At 33.3% G+C, this 15,912-nt stretch overlaps 2 protein-coding genes across 2 annotated transcripts; one reads left to right on the top strand and one right to left on the bottom strand.

Moving 5' to 3' along the window:
• Window positions 1–1,541: 1,541 nt before the first annotated feature.
• On the bottom strand, window positions 1,542–7,303 carry LOC133185896 (TIP41-like protein). The gene is made up of 8 exons (XM_061321189.1): window positions 7,203–7,303; window positions 5,435–5,576; window positions 3,875–4,054; window positions 3,602–3,704; window positions 3,131–3,262; window positions 2,292–2,387; window positions 2,099–2,161; window positions 1,542–1,954 (listed from the first exon to the last, which is right to left on the bottom strand). The coding sequence occupies exons 2-8, from the start codon at window positions 5,557–5,559 to the stop codon at window positions 1,841–1,843; spliced, it is 813 nt and encodes a 270-aa protein (XP_061177173.1). The 5' UTR covers window positions 5,560–5,576; window positions 7,203–7,303; the 3' UTR covers window positions 1,542–1,840.
• A 3,101-nt stretch (window positions 7,304–10,404) lies between these two features.
• On the top strand, window positions 10,405–12,765 carry LOC133185757 (putative nuclease HARBI1). Its single transcript, XM_061321057.1, has 5 exons — window positions 10,405–10,822; window positions 11,317–11,429; window positions 11,927–12,038; window positions 12,246–12,450; window positions 12,570–12,765. The coding sequence occupies exons 1-5, from the start codon at window positions 10,405–10,407 to the stop codon at window positions 12,763–12,765; spliced, it is 1,044 nt and encodes a 347-aa protein (XP_061177041.1).
• The last annotated feature ends 3,147 nt before the right edge of the window (window positions 12,766–15,912 follow it).

Here is a 15,912-nt window from a genome sequence, read left to right as displayed (position 1 = left end):
TACAGATGATTCCAAAAAGCAACAAGAGCAGCTAATTTCCGAATTATTGATTGATTGTATGTTGTTTTACGTCCTGTTCAAGAATATTTCATATAGAAACGCCACCATATAACAGTGAAGGGCTGTAAATTTTGACCTTTACTCGACACTCAAGGTTATTTAATAGTGGAGGATCTTAAACCGTGCCAACACCTTACGTGTCACGGGGCCTTGGTTTTTAAGGTTTCAGCCAAAAGACCCGCAATTTTCACTTAAAAGCACCGAGCGAGTGGCGAAGGAACAGTTATCGACTTAGGTCAGTCGTTGCTGAGGTTCGAACCCACGACCTTCAGATCACAGTTCATTTTTGAATTGGAGACTTTTATTTACTTTTCTCAATAACAGAAAAAAATGGAGGCGATAAACTTCTGTTATTCATATCTGTATTGAAAAGCTATTTACAGTAGTAAAATATGTTTACAGTATTGAATAAATTGATCCTCCACAGCATGATATGCCCGTCAAATATAATTCAATTATCATGAAGAGTTTAGAGTGCAAGAAAATCCTGCCAACCTTGATACAAAGATTTCAATGATTTTTTTCCATTTCTTATAATGTTTGATGTACATACATCTCCTGTGGTGTAGGTATTAATTATAACAAATAATACATCATATATTTCTCAAATGACTGTGTTAGAGCTTAACAAATGCCCCTCTGCAGCTTTGTTTATTGTATGTTTAATGATTGATTAACAATGCCACAGCCTAATAAAACATCAAAACAAATTATATTTATTCTTTAGACTATAAAATTGCCATCTGAGTGAGACACGACACTCTGCCATTTGTTGTGAAAATGTAAAAGTTAAAAAAAAAATATTATACAATATCTAATTAGTTTAAATTATATTATACAATTTCAAATTAGTTTTAATTATATTATGAAATATCAAATTAATTTTAATTACTTTACACCAAATTTATCTTGAAAATTTGGCTAGCTAACAAGAACTATTTAATCCAACACAAGCAAGAGTCTGATTCCTTTGCCCAATTCCCAAGAGATATAGATAAAACCTGCTTGATCAGAGATGATCTACCAGTTATCTCCTCACACTAAACTCATTAATTTCTCTCTAACTTGACATGCAATTTTCTGTTATCAAAATTCTCCTTGACCAGTGCTTGTTAGCTCACCTAAGGCTCAAGTGAGCTTTTCTGATCAAAGAGTGTCTGGCGTCCATCTGTCATCTGTAAACTTTTACAACAACGACAGACAATGGATTAATTGCAAAAAAAGTGCTCTGTTTCTCAATTTATTTCTCAGCATACATCAAAATATTACAAACCTTTTGTTCTTTCACTGCTTCTACAAGGAACTTGCATGTGCAAGTCATGTAAAAAAAAAAGATCTCATTTTCTTTAAGTTTGAAAACTAAGTTGTTTGAAATTTAAATAGAAAAACCCAGTGTCATCAGGGGAGACGATGTGAAGTGATGTGATTTGGGGCTTTATCTACCTCTGCTTACACTTGAGCAGAAAAAAAAGAGATCAATCTTGACTTGGTACTTTTGAGAATTTATTCACATTTAAGATTTCTTAAAATGTTCCATCAAAACGTTTTTTGTATAAACAGACATAACAACCAGTCTTGTCAAAATTATACATACTTTCATAATACAAAATAATAAAAATTGTTTCACCACTCTTGTCCCTGTCATCATGTTTGTACACAACCAAAATATTTATACCAAGAATAGCTTTTAACATGAGTGTCACATATTGCAATGTCTCTGATACCTTTCATCTCCTCCCTATCAAATTTCTGCTTCAGAGTTATATAAGCTAGAACACTGCTAGCTTTTATTATCACTAGAAGTCTCTGGAAATAGTAACTTTTCACACACTTCCCTCCTTTGTGTGAGGTGATTGGCCATCTCATTTGGATCTGTGTGTTTATGGGGTGACACCTTTATGTAGAGAAACTTGTTTCATTGGTATTTACTATACTGTACAACATCTAACATAAACAATTTTACTTATGCTTAGAATCATCTCAGATAATATAAAAGACCCAAAATGAAGCAATTTTTGATAAACTTGAACAGAAATACCGTGATATCTTTGACTTTGTCTTCTTTGCTTGCAAATTCTCTCAGCATATAGTTATTACCAGCCTAGAAGTTAAACAACTTAAAATTTAATTAAACTTCATGAAAAAAAAAAAAACATGTACAGTATAAAATTGCCCTTAAGAACATTTGGTATAATTACAATAATGCATCAACTAAGGTATTAAAAATTCACCTCATAATGCAGCCTTGTGTCATTCACTCGAATCATAACATTGTCCACTCTCATGTAGAATCTTAGCAGAACAAAGAAACCTGATGGCATTACTCTCTGAAAAAAATATTAAAATAAAAATAGTTTTTTCATCAAAACTACAGATTAGTTATGGTAGCTAGCATCCTTGTAACATCAGAAAATTATCATTCATACACGTAGGAATAAAATTTTATACCTGGTATGTAAATTAAATATCAAAGATTCCTTCCTATCAGTAATGGTTTAAGCTGTTAAACAAACTTCTTACTGGTTTGCATGTACTCCTCATACGTGACAGTGTTCATTATCATCATTCATCCCCTCCCTACATTGTGTATTTGAAAGGAGGGGGAGGGGCTGATTTATATTGATTTAATAATGTCATGGCTAATCGCACAGATTTTCTTGACTTGAGGAAGACCTGTCGGCACACCATATTACTGTAGGTGAAATCAGACATCTGTGTTGTATAACTATCCAACACCGAGAGCTGCATCACCTTATAATCCTTAATTCTTTATTAAAAATTCTTAATTTCCTTATCATTTCTTAAATTTGCTGGAGAATAATTTGAACAATTTTCATATGGATTATACAAAGCAATTTTCAAAGAAGTTTCACCTGATAATTATGGCATGCTAAGATTTATTTCTAAAGTACTGTCAAAACACAAATTTTACATCATGTGTGATATAGTAATTGGCATCAAAACATTTGACACTATGTTGTAATTCAAATCAGTACATGCTAATATCCTTGAAATAATGAAAACTTTAATTCAATCAGTTTAAAAATAATCTGATATGCAGCTGTTTTACCATTCTGACATTCAGCAGTGATGCTCCATTATCAGCTAGCTCATCTTCAAAGAGCAGTATGTCTTCATAAAACAAAATCTTCTCTCTGACCTTAAGTTTCTCCAAGTTAATTCTGTCACTTGTTTCTGTAACCTAAAATATTAAGTCAATACTGTACCTTTCACTAAATCAAAGCTGTGCGGTACCTAATATTGTCTTTTCAGATAAGTATAAGAAATGAGATGATACCTAGTATTTTGTGTTCCTACAACCATATTTACATATGTTGAAAGTTTTAAATTCCATTATATTTATTTCAAAGCAGAAGTGGATTGAACAACAGGCAATTGCTGCTTGTGTTGAAAAGTGTTGTAAACCCATGCAGTTGCAAATGCCACACCTTAATACATGTATGCAATTTTAGTCTGTATAATAATAGACTTTACCTATTTTAATATATAATACATTGTATGAATATATGTAGAAACTTACAGTAATCTTATTTCCAGACTTTTCTATCAGAGTTCCTTTGTAGTCTGTGGTGTAGGTCCAATCAAATGGTTTCACTACATCATTAATGTGTTCACAATCAGCCCTGTTAAAACGGGGAAAAAAACATATACGAAAAAAAAGACACGAAACAAAATAGTCTATAGGATGAGACTGTAGCATGACTTTGTGTGGTTATTGCCCCTGGGACAAGATGGCTACAAAAGAGATACTTTAAGTTCTACATAGTAGGAAAAAAATTATTATGAAACTCACCTTGCCTCCCTCCAAGCTTGAGAAACAGCAACTTTGAGAGGATCATGGTGAGCATCCACACACTTCAGTGCATCTAAAGCATTGAACTCTATCCCGTACCCATCTGAATGCACAATCCTTAATACATTGTCAGCAAAGATCATCTCAGGGACCTGAGGAAGCTCTAACTGGGACTCAAACCTACAATATTGGATATATCAATCTATTAACATTTCCTTATTAGATAATCTATAAAAATTAAATATATTCAACAGTAATGCCACAAATGTGATCATTTTCCTGTGAATATAATAAAATGGAACAATTTTAGGTTAAGAATGACCAAAAAAAACTAATTGTACATGTACTAGATAAAAAAAATATCCAAGTGAATTATGTGACCTTAAAATGATTTTTTTGGTCAAAGTACATTTAAAAAGATGCATTGATTACTAATGTTTTACAATATGACATGTTAACAATGTAAAAATAAACATCATCTACATTAGGGATGCGCGATTTTATCGGTATACCGGTATATCGTGATTTTTTATTGCGTGATACGTATCGTGATATGGAGACTAAAATACCGGTATTTGGTACATAATTATAAATTCCATAAATTATTTATTTATTTCTTCGAACTATTAAATGAAATTTACAGGAAGTCTAAAAAATGTTGAAAAAAATAAACTACGGCATCCAAACATGCTTTATATTATTTAAATAAAAATGGGGAAAAAGTGAAGTTATGTTTTTACAGCGTATTTGTAAGAAAAATTATAGAAATTCATTTGAAATTGTAGTAAAAATTCCGTGTAGAAATATCATGATATTATTGGGATATTTTGGAGGGGAAATCCTGATATATCACGATACGAAATTTTTGGCGATACCCATCCCTAATCTACATTCAATTTTCAAATTTAAGCTGCAATAGCAAAATGTGACAATATATTTTGCACCCTCACCATGCTCAGACAGGATTTAGCTAGGAAAATATGCAGACTTGATGAAGTTTTCAAAAGAATATTAAGAATATACAAACAGGGACAAACAAAACTGATACATATACATTATTATAACAGTAACTTGATCCGAAGAGTCGTATCACGTCAAGTTGACAGGCGCGGATAATCAGATCAAACGAGACGCGAAGCGTCGAGTTTGATCTGATGATCCGCGCCTGTCAACGAGACGTGATACGGCTCTTCGGATCAAGTTACTGTTATAATGATAAATTTATTATATACCCCCCTTACAACTAGCAAAATATAGTTTTAAAAAAACTTTTGAGATCAATGATATAAGATTTTTTCCATTGAACAAAGCATATTGTCAAGGAACTTTTTGATGCACATGAAAAATAACGTCATGTTTCTGTGTACTACGTCATCAATTTCAGAGAGGGGTGATATGGATTCAGAAAACCACAGTGTGGTGATCCGGAAAGTCGGATCACGCCGTCACGTGATTGTACGAAATCTACAGTAAAATTGAGTGATACACACTTGGGTATATAATAAAAATGCATTATCTTTTGCAACAGCTCCATTTTTACAAGGGATCTGCATGTGTTACCTTTCTCTGGCTGGGCCCTCTGAATTCAGTATGTGACTTTTTACTGATACAATGTTCCATGGTCCATACTGAAACTTTTCTGTGAAGGCTCGGGCTTTAGTAGCAACATCTTCTTTTTCTGACATTGTCAGAAATGCTCAAACTGTCAAAATATATGAAATCATTTATAAATTGTTGTTCAATGCTCTGCTAATCTGGACAGTATACTTGATGCTGTCCGACTACCTCAGCACTTTTAAACAAGTTGGAACCACTCTCCAAATCATATGTAATATAGCCTGTTTTGGTTGTAATTTCACAACAGGGATATAAATCTAGTGCAATAAAGGAGAAAATAATTAAATTTCTAGCTAAACATGATGTAAATCTGCATAAATATACAGTAGACGTACTTTTTCCATATGGAATTAATTTCTGCTATGTATGCAATCACAATTTTTCCATAGAAATTTATCAGCATATATACTTAAAATTCATTGAGGACATCAGCATGCAGGGTTCCACACTAACGTTAGTCTGTTAGTCAGACTAATACATTTTCATTCGGATTAATAAAATCTGTTGCTAATTAGTCCAAATGGACTAATAAAAATTTCTCGAAAACAATATAAGGTCCAATTCTCGACAACTTTTACTGGAAAACCCGGCATGTATTTTTAGCTTTCTAACTTCTTTTGTGGGTAGTTAGCTAATTCCGAGTCAGTTCAACGCTTAATTTTACAACTAATTGATATGACGTTAAACATTTTAGCGATCATAATTTAGTTATCTGTGGAATAAAACACTTCACGCAAATGCTTTGTGTATTTCAAAAAAATACATTGTCATGTTTATTTTTTAAATTAATCGTTACAAAACATTGAATATGTTTCCCTTTTTGAGGGACTCATTAAATCAAGTGTGGACTAGTAAAAGTAAAGAAGCACTAGCCCGGCTGGACTATTTAAAGCCTAAAAATGTTAGTGTCGAACCCTGGCATGAATCTCACATAATAAAGAAAATTCCGCTAAATTTTCTACCCGCGGATTGAACAGAAATTGTGATTCCATGGAATTATGACCAGGTGGAAAAAAAACAGGCAGTTGATTCGATAATAAATTTTTTAACCCATAGTGTTATTATTATACTACATCATGTACATTGGTTAAAAAATTCATTACCAAAACAAGTGCCCGTAGGAAAAAGATACCCTTAAAGTACATTGAAGATGTTAAAGGCAATCGCTTTTAGCAATGAACTTTTTTCTATGAGTTACTATAACCCTACAGTTTGCAAGATTGATCTCCAAGAAGTTTTGGATCTTCTGTGGGATCCTAGTCCTAAACATTAGGGATACAGAAAAAAAACTTGTTTATAACAATTTGTTGCTTTTTACTTTTTTTATCACAGATTTACAATGCTTCAAGCTAAATATTGCTATTTATTTTTTGCACTGTAATATTATATATGGATTATTATAAGTTATAACCCATACAGACCATGTACTAGCTGTTATATCCCATTTGGGCAAGTGACCTGATTGATGCATGCTTTCACAGGTACATGTACTAGGATCTTGGTTTATAAAAAAAACTTATACCTATTGAAGATGTAAAAAAAAAGTATTCAATAGGTACACATATTTATATATAAACCAAGACCAGTATCTCTGCATGCTTTCTGTGTTATTTCAGGGACCTATATACTAATATATAGTATATAGGTCCCTGGTTATTTCAAATTGGGGACTCTCCTGAAACAATTTACCAAATGTTTTAAAAATGAATACCTCAAATCCCAAGAAAGCTTTAGATGATTCAGCAAAATATTACTTTCATAGCCGTACCAGGATGCCAAATCCAATCAGAATTTTTCATGGGAAAAAAAAGATGCTTTCTTTCAAAATTGAAAATACAATCTTACATTGAGAATTTTTGGAACATCGAGCCCGATATTTCAATTATTAAAAGACAAAGGTCAGACGATATGTTCCTCAGATATCTGTTTTGTATTACTTCGTAATATACAAAAACATGTTTAATATGTTGACGGTGCGACCGTTGGGGCGAGCGCAGTGTTCACTTCATTATTATGATCCGCCTCTTCAAACCGCACGAGACATTTGGAACGTCTAGACTGTGACGTCACATGACGTCGTATGTTAGCTGCATTTCCATAAACAAAGTTTAAAAAGTGCAAATATTTTAAAAAAGAACGTTTAATCTACTATCTGCATGCAATATCCATTAAATTAAGGTGAGTTTATTTTGTGTGAATTTTTAGTTGTTGTCACCGCGTGAACGAAGTTAGCAGCGAGAACAAGAAGCGATGCATTGTGGGTCAGAATTACTGCGGAACAAAATTCTGGCTTCGGGGCCACCAACATATAAAAATCTCAGCTCAAATCTCAACCTCAAATCTTAATTTTCTGCCTCACCTGAGATTTTCCTATAACACCGTGCCACCAACATTTCTGAGATTCAACTCACGTAAGCTGAGATTTGAGAAAAATCTTAGACTTATTCTCGTTGTTATATGCGACCTTTTTTCCTATCTTGCACGGGATGTTTTGAATCAATTATTGAATTTACCTTTCAGTTAGTTGTTTATGCAATATTTTGGTGTATAATGGCGAAAATAAACATTCTCAACTTCCTTCGTCTTTTATTTGCTGTTTCGAGTCATTCAACGGAAAGGATTCCATTACGACCTTTGCGACCATAAATGTTCACCGAATCCCCGTATAAAAATCCCTACAGAAGAATAAAACAAAACCATATTCAAACTTTGCAGTCTTGGCTCGTCTGTCGACATAAAAACACAAAAACATACACCGAGGCGTCATTTCCGCCATTGTGACGTTACGTGTAGAAAGATTACGAAAAGTAGGTAGGCGGATCAAAACTATATTTCGCAGACCGATTTTTCTTTCTTTTGTTTTAAAATGTCAGATATATAAATTTTCTTCTAATTCTCCGTGGAAAAGAAAAATATTTCAGTTATAGGGACTTTTTTTTACATAGAATAAACCTGAGTGATTTTTTCCCCTAGCAGATCCAAAATTAAAAGAAAAAGTCGACAAATAGCTACATTCTCATACATGTATGCTGAAATAAATTTCTTGAGTGTTTCGTAATATTGGGCGTAAGTATGATAAGATGGACAGCGAACATATCCAGGAGCGGGTAACGTTTTACAGGATCGTTTATCAAGGAAATCTGAGAGGAATTTTTAATTGTCAGGAATTTCAGGATATCACCCCCTGTGAGAAAATGTTACGGAAAGTCTTTGTATTTCTTTTTAAATATATGTAACAATAAGCAACGAATATAGCACCACTTGACCAATATTCATCGTTACACTGGAAACCCAAGTCAATCTCGCATACGCTCCTCAAGTGATCAGAAATTGATTAATCCCTAATATCAGATCGTAAATAAACGTTTCACTGCGTAATGATGTAATATTTTTAACGCAACAACTACGGTCCATACTTTTTTTTTTTTAATTTAAAATGTTACTTGTACAAAAAAATAGTTTGTATAAAAAAATTCCATTCGGCCAAGTGCAGTTGAATATATGCAGTTTTTGTTGAGATTTATACATTTACCTCAGAATGGCCATAAGTCAAGTTTATTCTTATAAATAATATCAACAGTCAAGAATATAAGTTTACGCACAATGCATTGTGAGTATATAAAGTCGATCCCAATTCTCAATTAAGAATTTTATAGGTTTATTTAAGAACCAAATTAGACAGACTGCTATCATCAGTGAAATAAATGGTGATTTATATGTTATTTCGAAAGAACAAAATATTTGTTCATGGAATTTTAGACAGATTTCTTTTAATATCTGCATATAATTTACACGGATAAGTATATTGTACGTCAAGTAGTAATAGTAAAAACTACCGGAGGAAAAAAACAACAAAAAAAAAAAAAAAGAAGGGGCTGGGTAGGTTTAATTTGACATCTTATCTAGTCATATTTCCTTTTCCGATATACATGGATATTCCAAATTACATACACGTAATAAATTTGCCATGGCACAAATAGCACTCCAAAATATGCATTTAATTATTAATTAAATTAATTTCTGAATGAATGAAGATATACATGTTCATGTTATGTATAAAGTGTCACTAGAATATTCCTGTAAATTTATTTTTTTCTTTTTTCTTTATTATCATTATTATTTTTTTCTTTTAGTAAAGTTTAAAGTGCTTAATTCCATGCGTGGAAAATATTATAATAAGAATATTTACATGTGCGTAATTAAGACACCCCCCCCCCTCTCCTCACAGGATGATCAAGTTTTGGGAGAAATTAACATTCTTTCTGTGCTTGTATGTTAACTTCGTGAATTCATGGATAAAATGTGCACTGTCATAACATATGCGATCATTTTACCATAAAATAATTCTGTGAGATTGTGTTTGAGACTGGTATACATCAATCTCAAGATTTTCCGAGAAATCGCAGATTTTTTTCTCAGCTGAGTCGGAAAAAACGTTGGTGGCACGCATGTTTGTAAAAAATCTCAGATTTGAGAAAAATCTAAGATTTCAGAAAAAACTCAAAAGATAAGTCCGAGTTTGAGAAAATATTAATTTGGTGGCACAGTTTGGTGAGAAAAACTCAAATTTTCTGAGAAATCTCAGATTTGAGAAAATCTCAGCGTTGGTGGCCCCGAAGCCTGGCTTCGGGGCCACCAACGCTGAGATTTTCTCAAATCTGAGATTTCTCAAAAAATTTGAGTTTTTCTCACCAAACTGTGCCACCAAATAAATATTTTCTCAAACTCAGACTTATCTTTTGAGTTTTTTCTCAAATCTGAGATTTTTCTCAAATCTGAGATTTTTTTCAAACATGCGTGCCACCAACGTTTTTTCCGACTCAGCTGAGAAAAAAATCTGAGATTTGTCAGAAAATCTTGAGATTGGAACATAGTAACCTCAAATAAATTCTCACGTGAAATCACTCACCAAAATGGCAGTCAGACGACATTTGCAGCGCCGACGTCGCCGTCGAAATTCCATTTTAAGAAGAATGAACGACCGTTCTAATCCACTGGAAACTCTTAATGAAGCTGAGGTATTTGAAAGGTACCGGTTTGTCCCAGAAACAATTATGTTTATCGTTGGTCTTATTCAAGACCAACTGCTTTATGACAGCCAGCGGAACAACCCCCTCACACCCTTGTACCAGGTTTTGGTTGCCCTCCGGTATTTTGCAACGGGGTCATTTTACATCACTCTTGGGGACACTTTGTCTGTATCCAAGAGTACGGCAGGGAGAGCGGTGCGCAGGGTGACAGACCTTCTATGCACACAGGTCAGACAATTCGTTCGACTTCCTGACAGAAATGAATCTATCTGCATTAAATCTGCCTTCCACAAAATTGCAGGTAAAAAAATACACACAAGCGTCTGCACATCTTGTTGTTTTCATTTGACCTTAACCCAGTCGTAAAAAAACGAATCCTGAACCCGATTTCATAATATACACTACATATATATAAAACGCATACATGTATTTTAGAAATCTTTCCACATAGAATTCATTCAATTAATCCTATGTTAGTATATATAATATACAATATATATATTTTCATCCATATGACACATACAAACGAAATATTTTAAGAAAATATTGTTGAGAAAATAGGTTGGTGGATCAAACAACTGCATGCGGTCCATCATTATGTCAAATTTTTCTAGGATCCTTACTTTTGAGGCAATTTATTCTTTTCACCGTAATAAGTAATTGTATAAATGTTTTTTTCAAACATTAGCATCAAATGTCTATTACAATTAGCCCCCCCCCCCCTTCCCCCTCTTTACAAAAAAAAAAAGGGATAGAAATGTTCATATTTTTGATAAAAATTGAATTCTATTTTAGGATTCCCAAGTATTGTTGGATGCGTGGATGGAACCATGATAAAAATTATTGCTCCAGCTGAAAATGAATCTGATTATCTATGCCGTAAAGGTTACTATGCTCTTAATATACAGGTACATGTACTATATATATATATATATATATTATCATTGTCCACACAAGCCAAGTCTGACATAATATATACACACAGTTATTATAAAACTGATACACCATAGAATGCGTGGAGGGAACGGGGGGCACCCTCAACTTTTTTCTGAGCATAGTCTCTTATTGTTGTAATAAATTTTCATTTATATGCTGGACTGGTCCCCCTTCCCTCAACCCCCCCCCCCCCTTCAACCTTTATTTGCTGTAAGTTTGAACACTGGCAAATTCCAGCATTTAAAAAATATACATACCAAGTGAAGCCCCCCCCCCTTTCCAATAGAATTTTCGAGTTTGAAAAGGGTTTTTTTTAGCTGTCTGATTTTTTTTGTGGTTTAGTCACCCCCCCCCCTTTTGAAACTGTAGCTATGGGTCATACAACAAGTCCAGTGCAAGTCAATCATAAATTTATGCAACTTTATCGGTTTGAAATATTTTCATTCATTACATTAATTTAATTTTTCAGATGACATGTGATCCACAATTTAGAGTCCTTGATGTTGTAGCAAGGTGGCCTGGGAGTGTCCATGATGCTCGAATCTTTAGGGAATCGAGCTTGTGCAAAATGATGGAAGAAGGCATGTGAATACATTACAGTCTATAATGTTAAATTTACAGTCTATTTACATGTTGATAGAATTAACATATGCCATATTTTTTTTAAACCTTTGTGTATTGGATACATGCAATTACTACAATTACTTCAAAAATTAAAAACTCACAATTTCAACATAATGTACAAATTTAAAACAGTTCATGAATTATTTAATTGTAATGCAATTTAGGACAGCTATCAGGGATTCTCCTTGGGGATTCAGGATACGGCCTAAAACCGTATCTCATGACCCCTTACATGGCAGAGGATGCCCCTGGGAATAGGCGATTCAACACAGCACATTGCAGAACAAGGTTACTCTTTAGATTTGTCTCTTCTATAGAGCAACAGACTTTACAATTAACCATTTCAATACTAGAAATTTCAAGTTTCAGGTCAGAAAACCATGATACATGAATATTATACCTTCAATTATTTTCATTGTCAGGGTTATCATAGAGCAGACCTTCGGCATTCTTAAAAAAAGATTTTATGCCCTCCACTGTGGCCTTAGAACCAAGCCGGAGAGAGCTTGCAGAATTGTAACAGCATGTACCATCCTTCATAACATCGGCATTGAGCGAAGGGATATTCTTCAAGATGCCGATGTTATGAATGATGTGTGTGCCATGGCTGATGACCTTCAAGTGCAAGATGATGCTGTTGGACGCACTGTGAGGGACCATATCAGAGACACTTACTTCTTATGAAGATGGTAAATCTATTTTCTTAACATTACTTTATCACATTTGAATTTCTAAAGGTATATGGGAATTTTAATGCTACAGGTAAAATACAACAACAGCCAGATTCTGATTTTGATGAGAATATTTAATTGAGTTAATGGTTTAAAAGCTACATCTAACAATCTTTAATACATGTATATACATCATACATTTACATGAGGATCTAATAAGCACAAGTGCTTAAGAACACTTACAAATGTTGAACAAGGAGTCCATGGTTCACAACACTCACCCGAGTCACTATGGCCCTACTGTTCTCTTTATGATACACTTTGATTGGCCATTGTGGTCCCATCCTACTCTTGGGGAGCATGATTTGAAACTACATAATTATATATTAAAGATTCACACAAGTTTCAACCCTTCTGGTCCAGAAGTTCCTGAAAAATTTCTAAATTTTTTTTTCAGTATTTCAATTCTAAACTTTGATCACCTTTGGCGACCCCACCCAACCCCAGAGGGTTATGATTTGATTAAATTTGAATCTACACTACCTTAAGATGTTTCCAAAAAATTTCATCTTTACTGGCCCAGTGGTTCCTGAAATGAAGACATTGAATTTTCACTAGTTCTTTAATAATTATCTCCCCTTCAGCCAATGGTTCTTGAGAAGAAATTGAAAATATGAAAAGTTTACTGATGGACAGACAGACAGACAGATGCCAGACAAAATGTGATCAGAAAAACTGACTTGGGCCTTTGGCTCAGGTGAGCTAACATGTAAGGACATAAAAAGAGGAGAATGACAATTCATTAATTTTGTGATAGAGTTAAAACAAGTAAACTATTGTTTTGTCAAAGTATGTAAACGCACATCTGCATGTCATAATGGTAACAGATTAAAACATCTTTGATAAAGATAGTGATAACAATTCTAAGCATTTTTAACCTTCAGCAGGTAGGGATATAAAGTACATTTACAAACCTTGATATCCCTAGTCCCCTTGTATTACTTTTTTTTATTGATAGTTTCTGTTGAGCAGACTCTTTTTATTAAGTACAACCATTTCTTTCTGATAATCATTACCTTTGGAAGTCAATAAAAAAATCTCTGAATACTCAAATTAGACCCCATTTGGAAAGACTTTAAAACATATCAACTCCATTGCATTATCTACCACTACTTTACTATGTGACACATTGTAGACAAGAAACAGCTAATGAAAATGACGAGGACTTGATCTTGTTTCCCTTTTAGGAATGAAGCTTATTTTAACCTATCTTATATGATATAACATAACTTAGGGCAGATTTTTAAAGAATTTCCCTATATATTTCAATGTAAAAATTGGATTCCCTATTATGGCCCTGCCCTACCCCTGGGGGTCATGATTTTTATAATTTAGAATCTACACTATCCCAGGATGCTTCCACACAAGTTTCAGCTTTTTTGGCCCAGTGGCTCCTGAGAAGATTTTTTAATGACCCCATCCTATTTTTGTCTTTTCTTGATTATCTCCCCTTGTAAAGGGACTTGGCCCTTTATTTTAACAATTTAAACTCCTCTTCACTTAAGGATACTTTGTACCAAGTTTGGTTAAAATTGGCCTGGTGGTTCTTGAGAAGAAGTTGAAAACATGAAAAGTTTACAGACGGACGGAGGGACAGACGGACGACGTACAATCGGTGATCAGAAAAGCTAACTTGAGCTTTCAGCTCATGTGAGCTAAAAAGCGTAAACTGCCCCAAGTTATGTTATTTCATATAACATAGGTTAAAATAAGCTTCATTCCTTATATTTTAATTTCAGTGTAGACAATAAGACAATTTTTCCTCCAAAAATGGCTTCAAATTGAGCATATTTTAAAAGTAACTTTAAGTGGAGTAATACGTTTTTGATGTAACTCATTGTGACATAGGCAACTTATGTTATACGATATAAATGAAATCTATTATCCAACCAAATGACATGTTACAACTAAAATTAAATTATTCACCTATAGATGCTATATGCCAATTTTTTTAAAAATTGGTTCTGCAGTTCTTAAGAAGAAGCTTAAAATGATCAAATGTTGACTGATGACGCATGATGACAGACAAAAACATAAAGCAACTAGAAATATGTCCATAGGACATGAATGCTCAGCCGAGGGTATATTAGTAATGCAACATGTAAATTTGTATTAATGTATGAAATTTAATGAGAATATCTTGAATAGTTTCTTTAAAATTGAAATTGAAATCTAAAAAGTTGGATATAGATGATAAATTCTCACCAAATTATGTATAAGTGCATAAACTTACATAAATATATCTTAAATGGTTTCTTTAAAATTATGCAGAATGCAAATCTAAGAAAAGTGAGGTCAAGGTCACAGGAAGGTTCAAGGTCAAATGTTTTAGATGCAGTTGAATACTTATCACAAATACATATCAGCATATTTAGGTTTGATAAAAATATTGAATGGTATCTTGAAAACTGAGGTAAACATTAATTTAAGAAAAGTGAGGTCAAGGTCAAAGGAAAGGTAAAGGTAAATAAATATTGATGCTGTTGAATAGCTCTCATCAGTATGTATCAGCATATTAAGTTTGACAAAAAAATCTTGGATAGTTTCTTTGCAACTGAGCTTTGAACAGAGCTAAATGCAAAGCGTGACGAAAAGACAGACGGAAGGACAGAAGACGGACATGACAAACACTATATGCCCCGGCCATATTCATGGCGGGGCATAAAAAGGCTTCTGAGTAACTTGGGTGACCTAAAAATTTTATATGGTAACTACAATATTTCATCATGCAGCACCAGAAATGCATTTATATCCCTACACTACCTGATTAATCATTAACAAACTTTTAAATTTCATTACTTTTTAACATTTGAGCTACAACCTCTGGATTTGAATTAACCAATATTTGAAATTTTAAATCATAATAAGATTTCTGTGATTGGATAAGCTCTCTTTCATCTTTGATCTTCTTGATTTCTTCTTGTAATTTATCATTTTCAAGACAGAGGTTCCTTTCTTCCAAATCCTGAATTGTCATTCTCCTCTTTGATGACTTACCAGAATCTGTTAAAACAAGAAAACTACTGAAAATGATAGAATTCTTTCTCTTTTTAATCTGAACATACAGGACCTTGAGGTCTCAAATTCACATCTTATCACT

The sequence above is a fragment of the Saccostrea echinata genome, unplaced genomic scaffold, assembly GCF_033153115.1.
Source record: "Saccostrea echinata isolate AGI-Se365-2 ecotype Australia unplaced genomic scaffold, CSIRO_AGI_Sech_v1 ptg000012l, whole genome shotgun sequence".
Taxonomy (NCBI): Eukaryota; Metazoa; Mollusca; class Bivalvia; order Ostreida; family Ostreidae; genus Saccostrea; species Saccostrea echinata.
The sequence above is the reverse complement of the archived record's forward strand: the minus strand, read 5'-3'. Positions and strand labels throughout refer to the sequence as shown.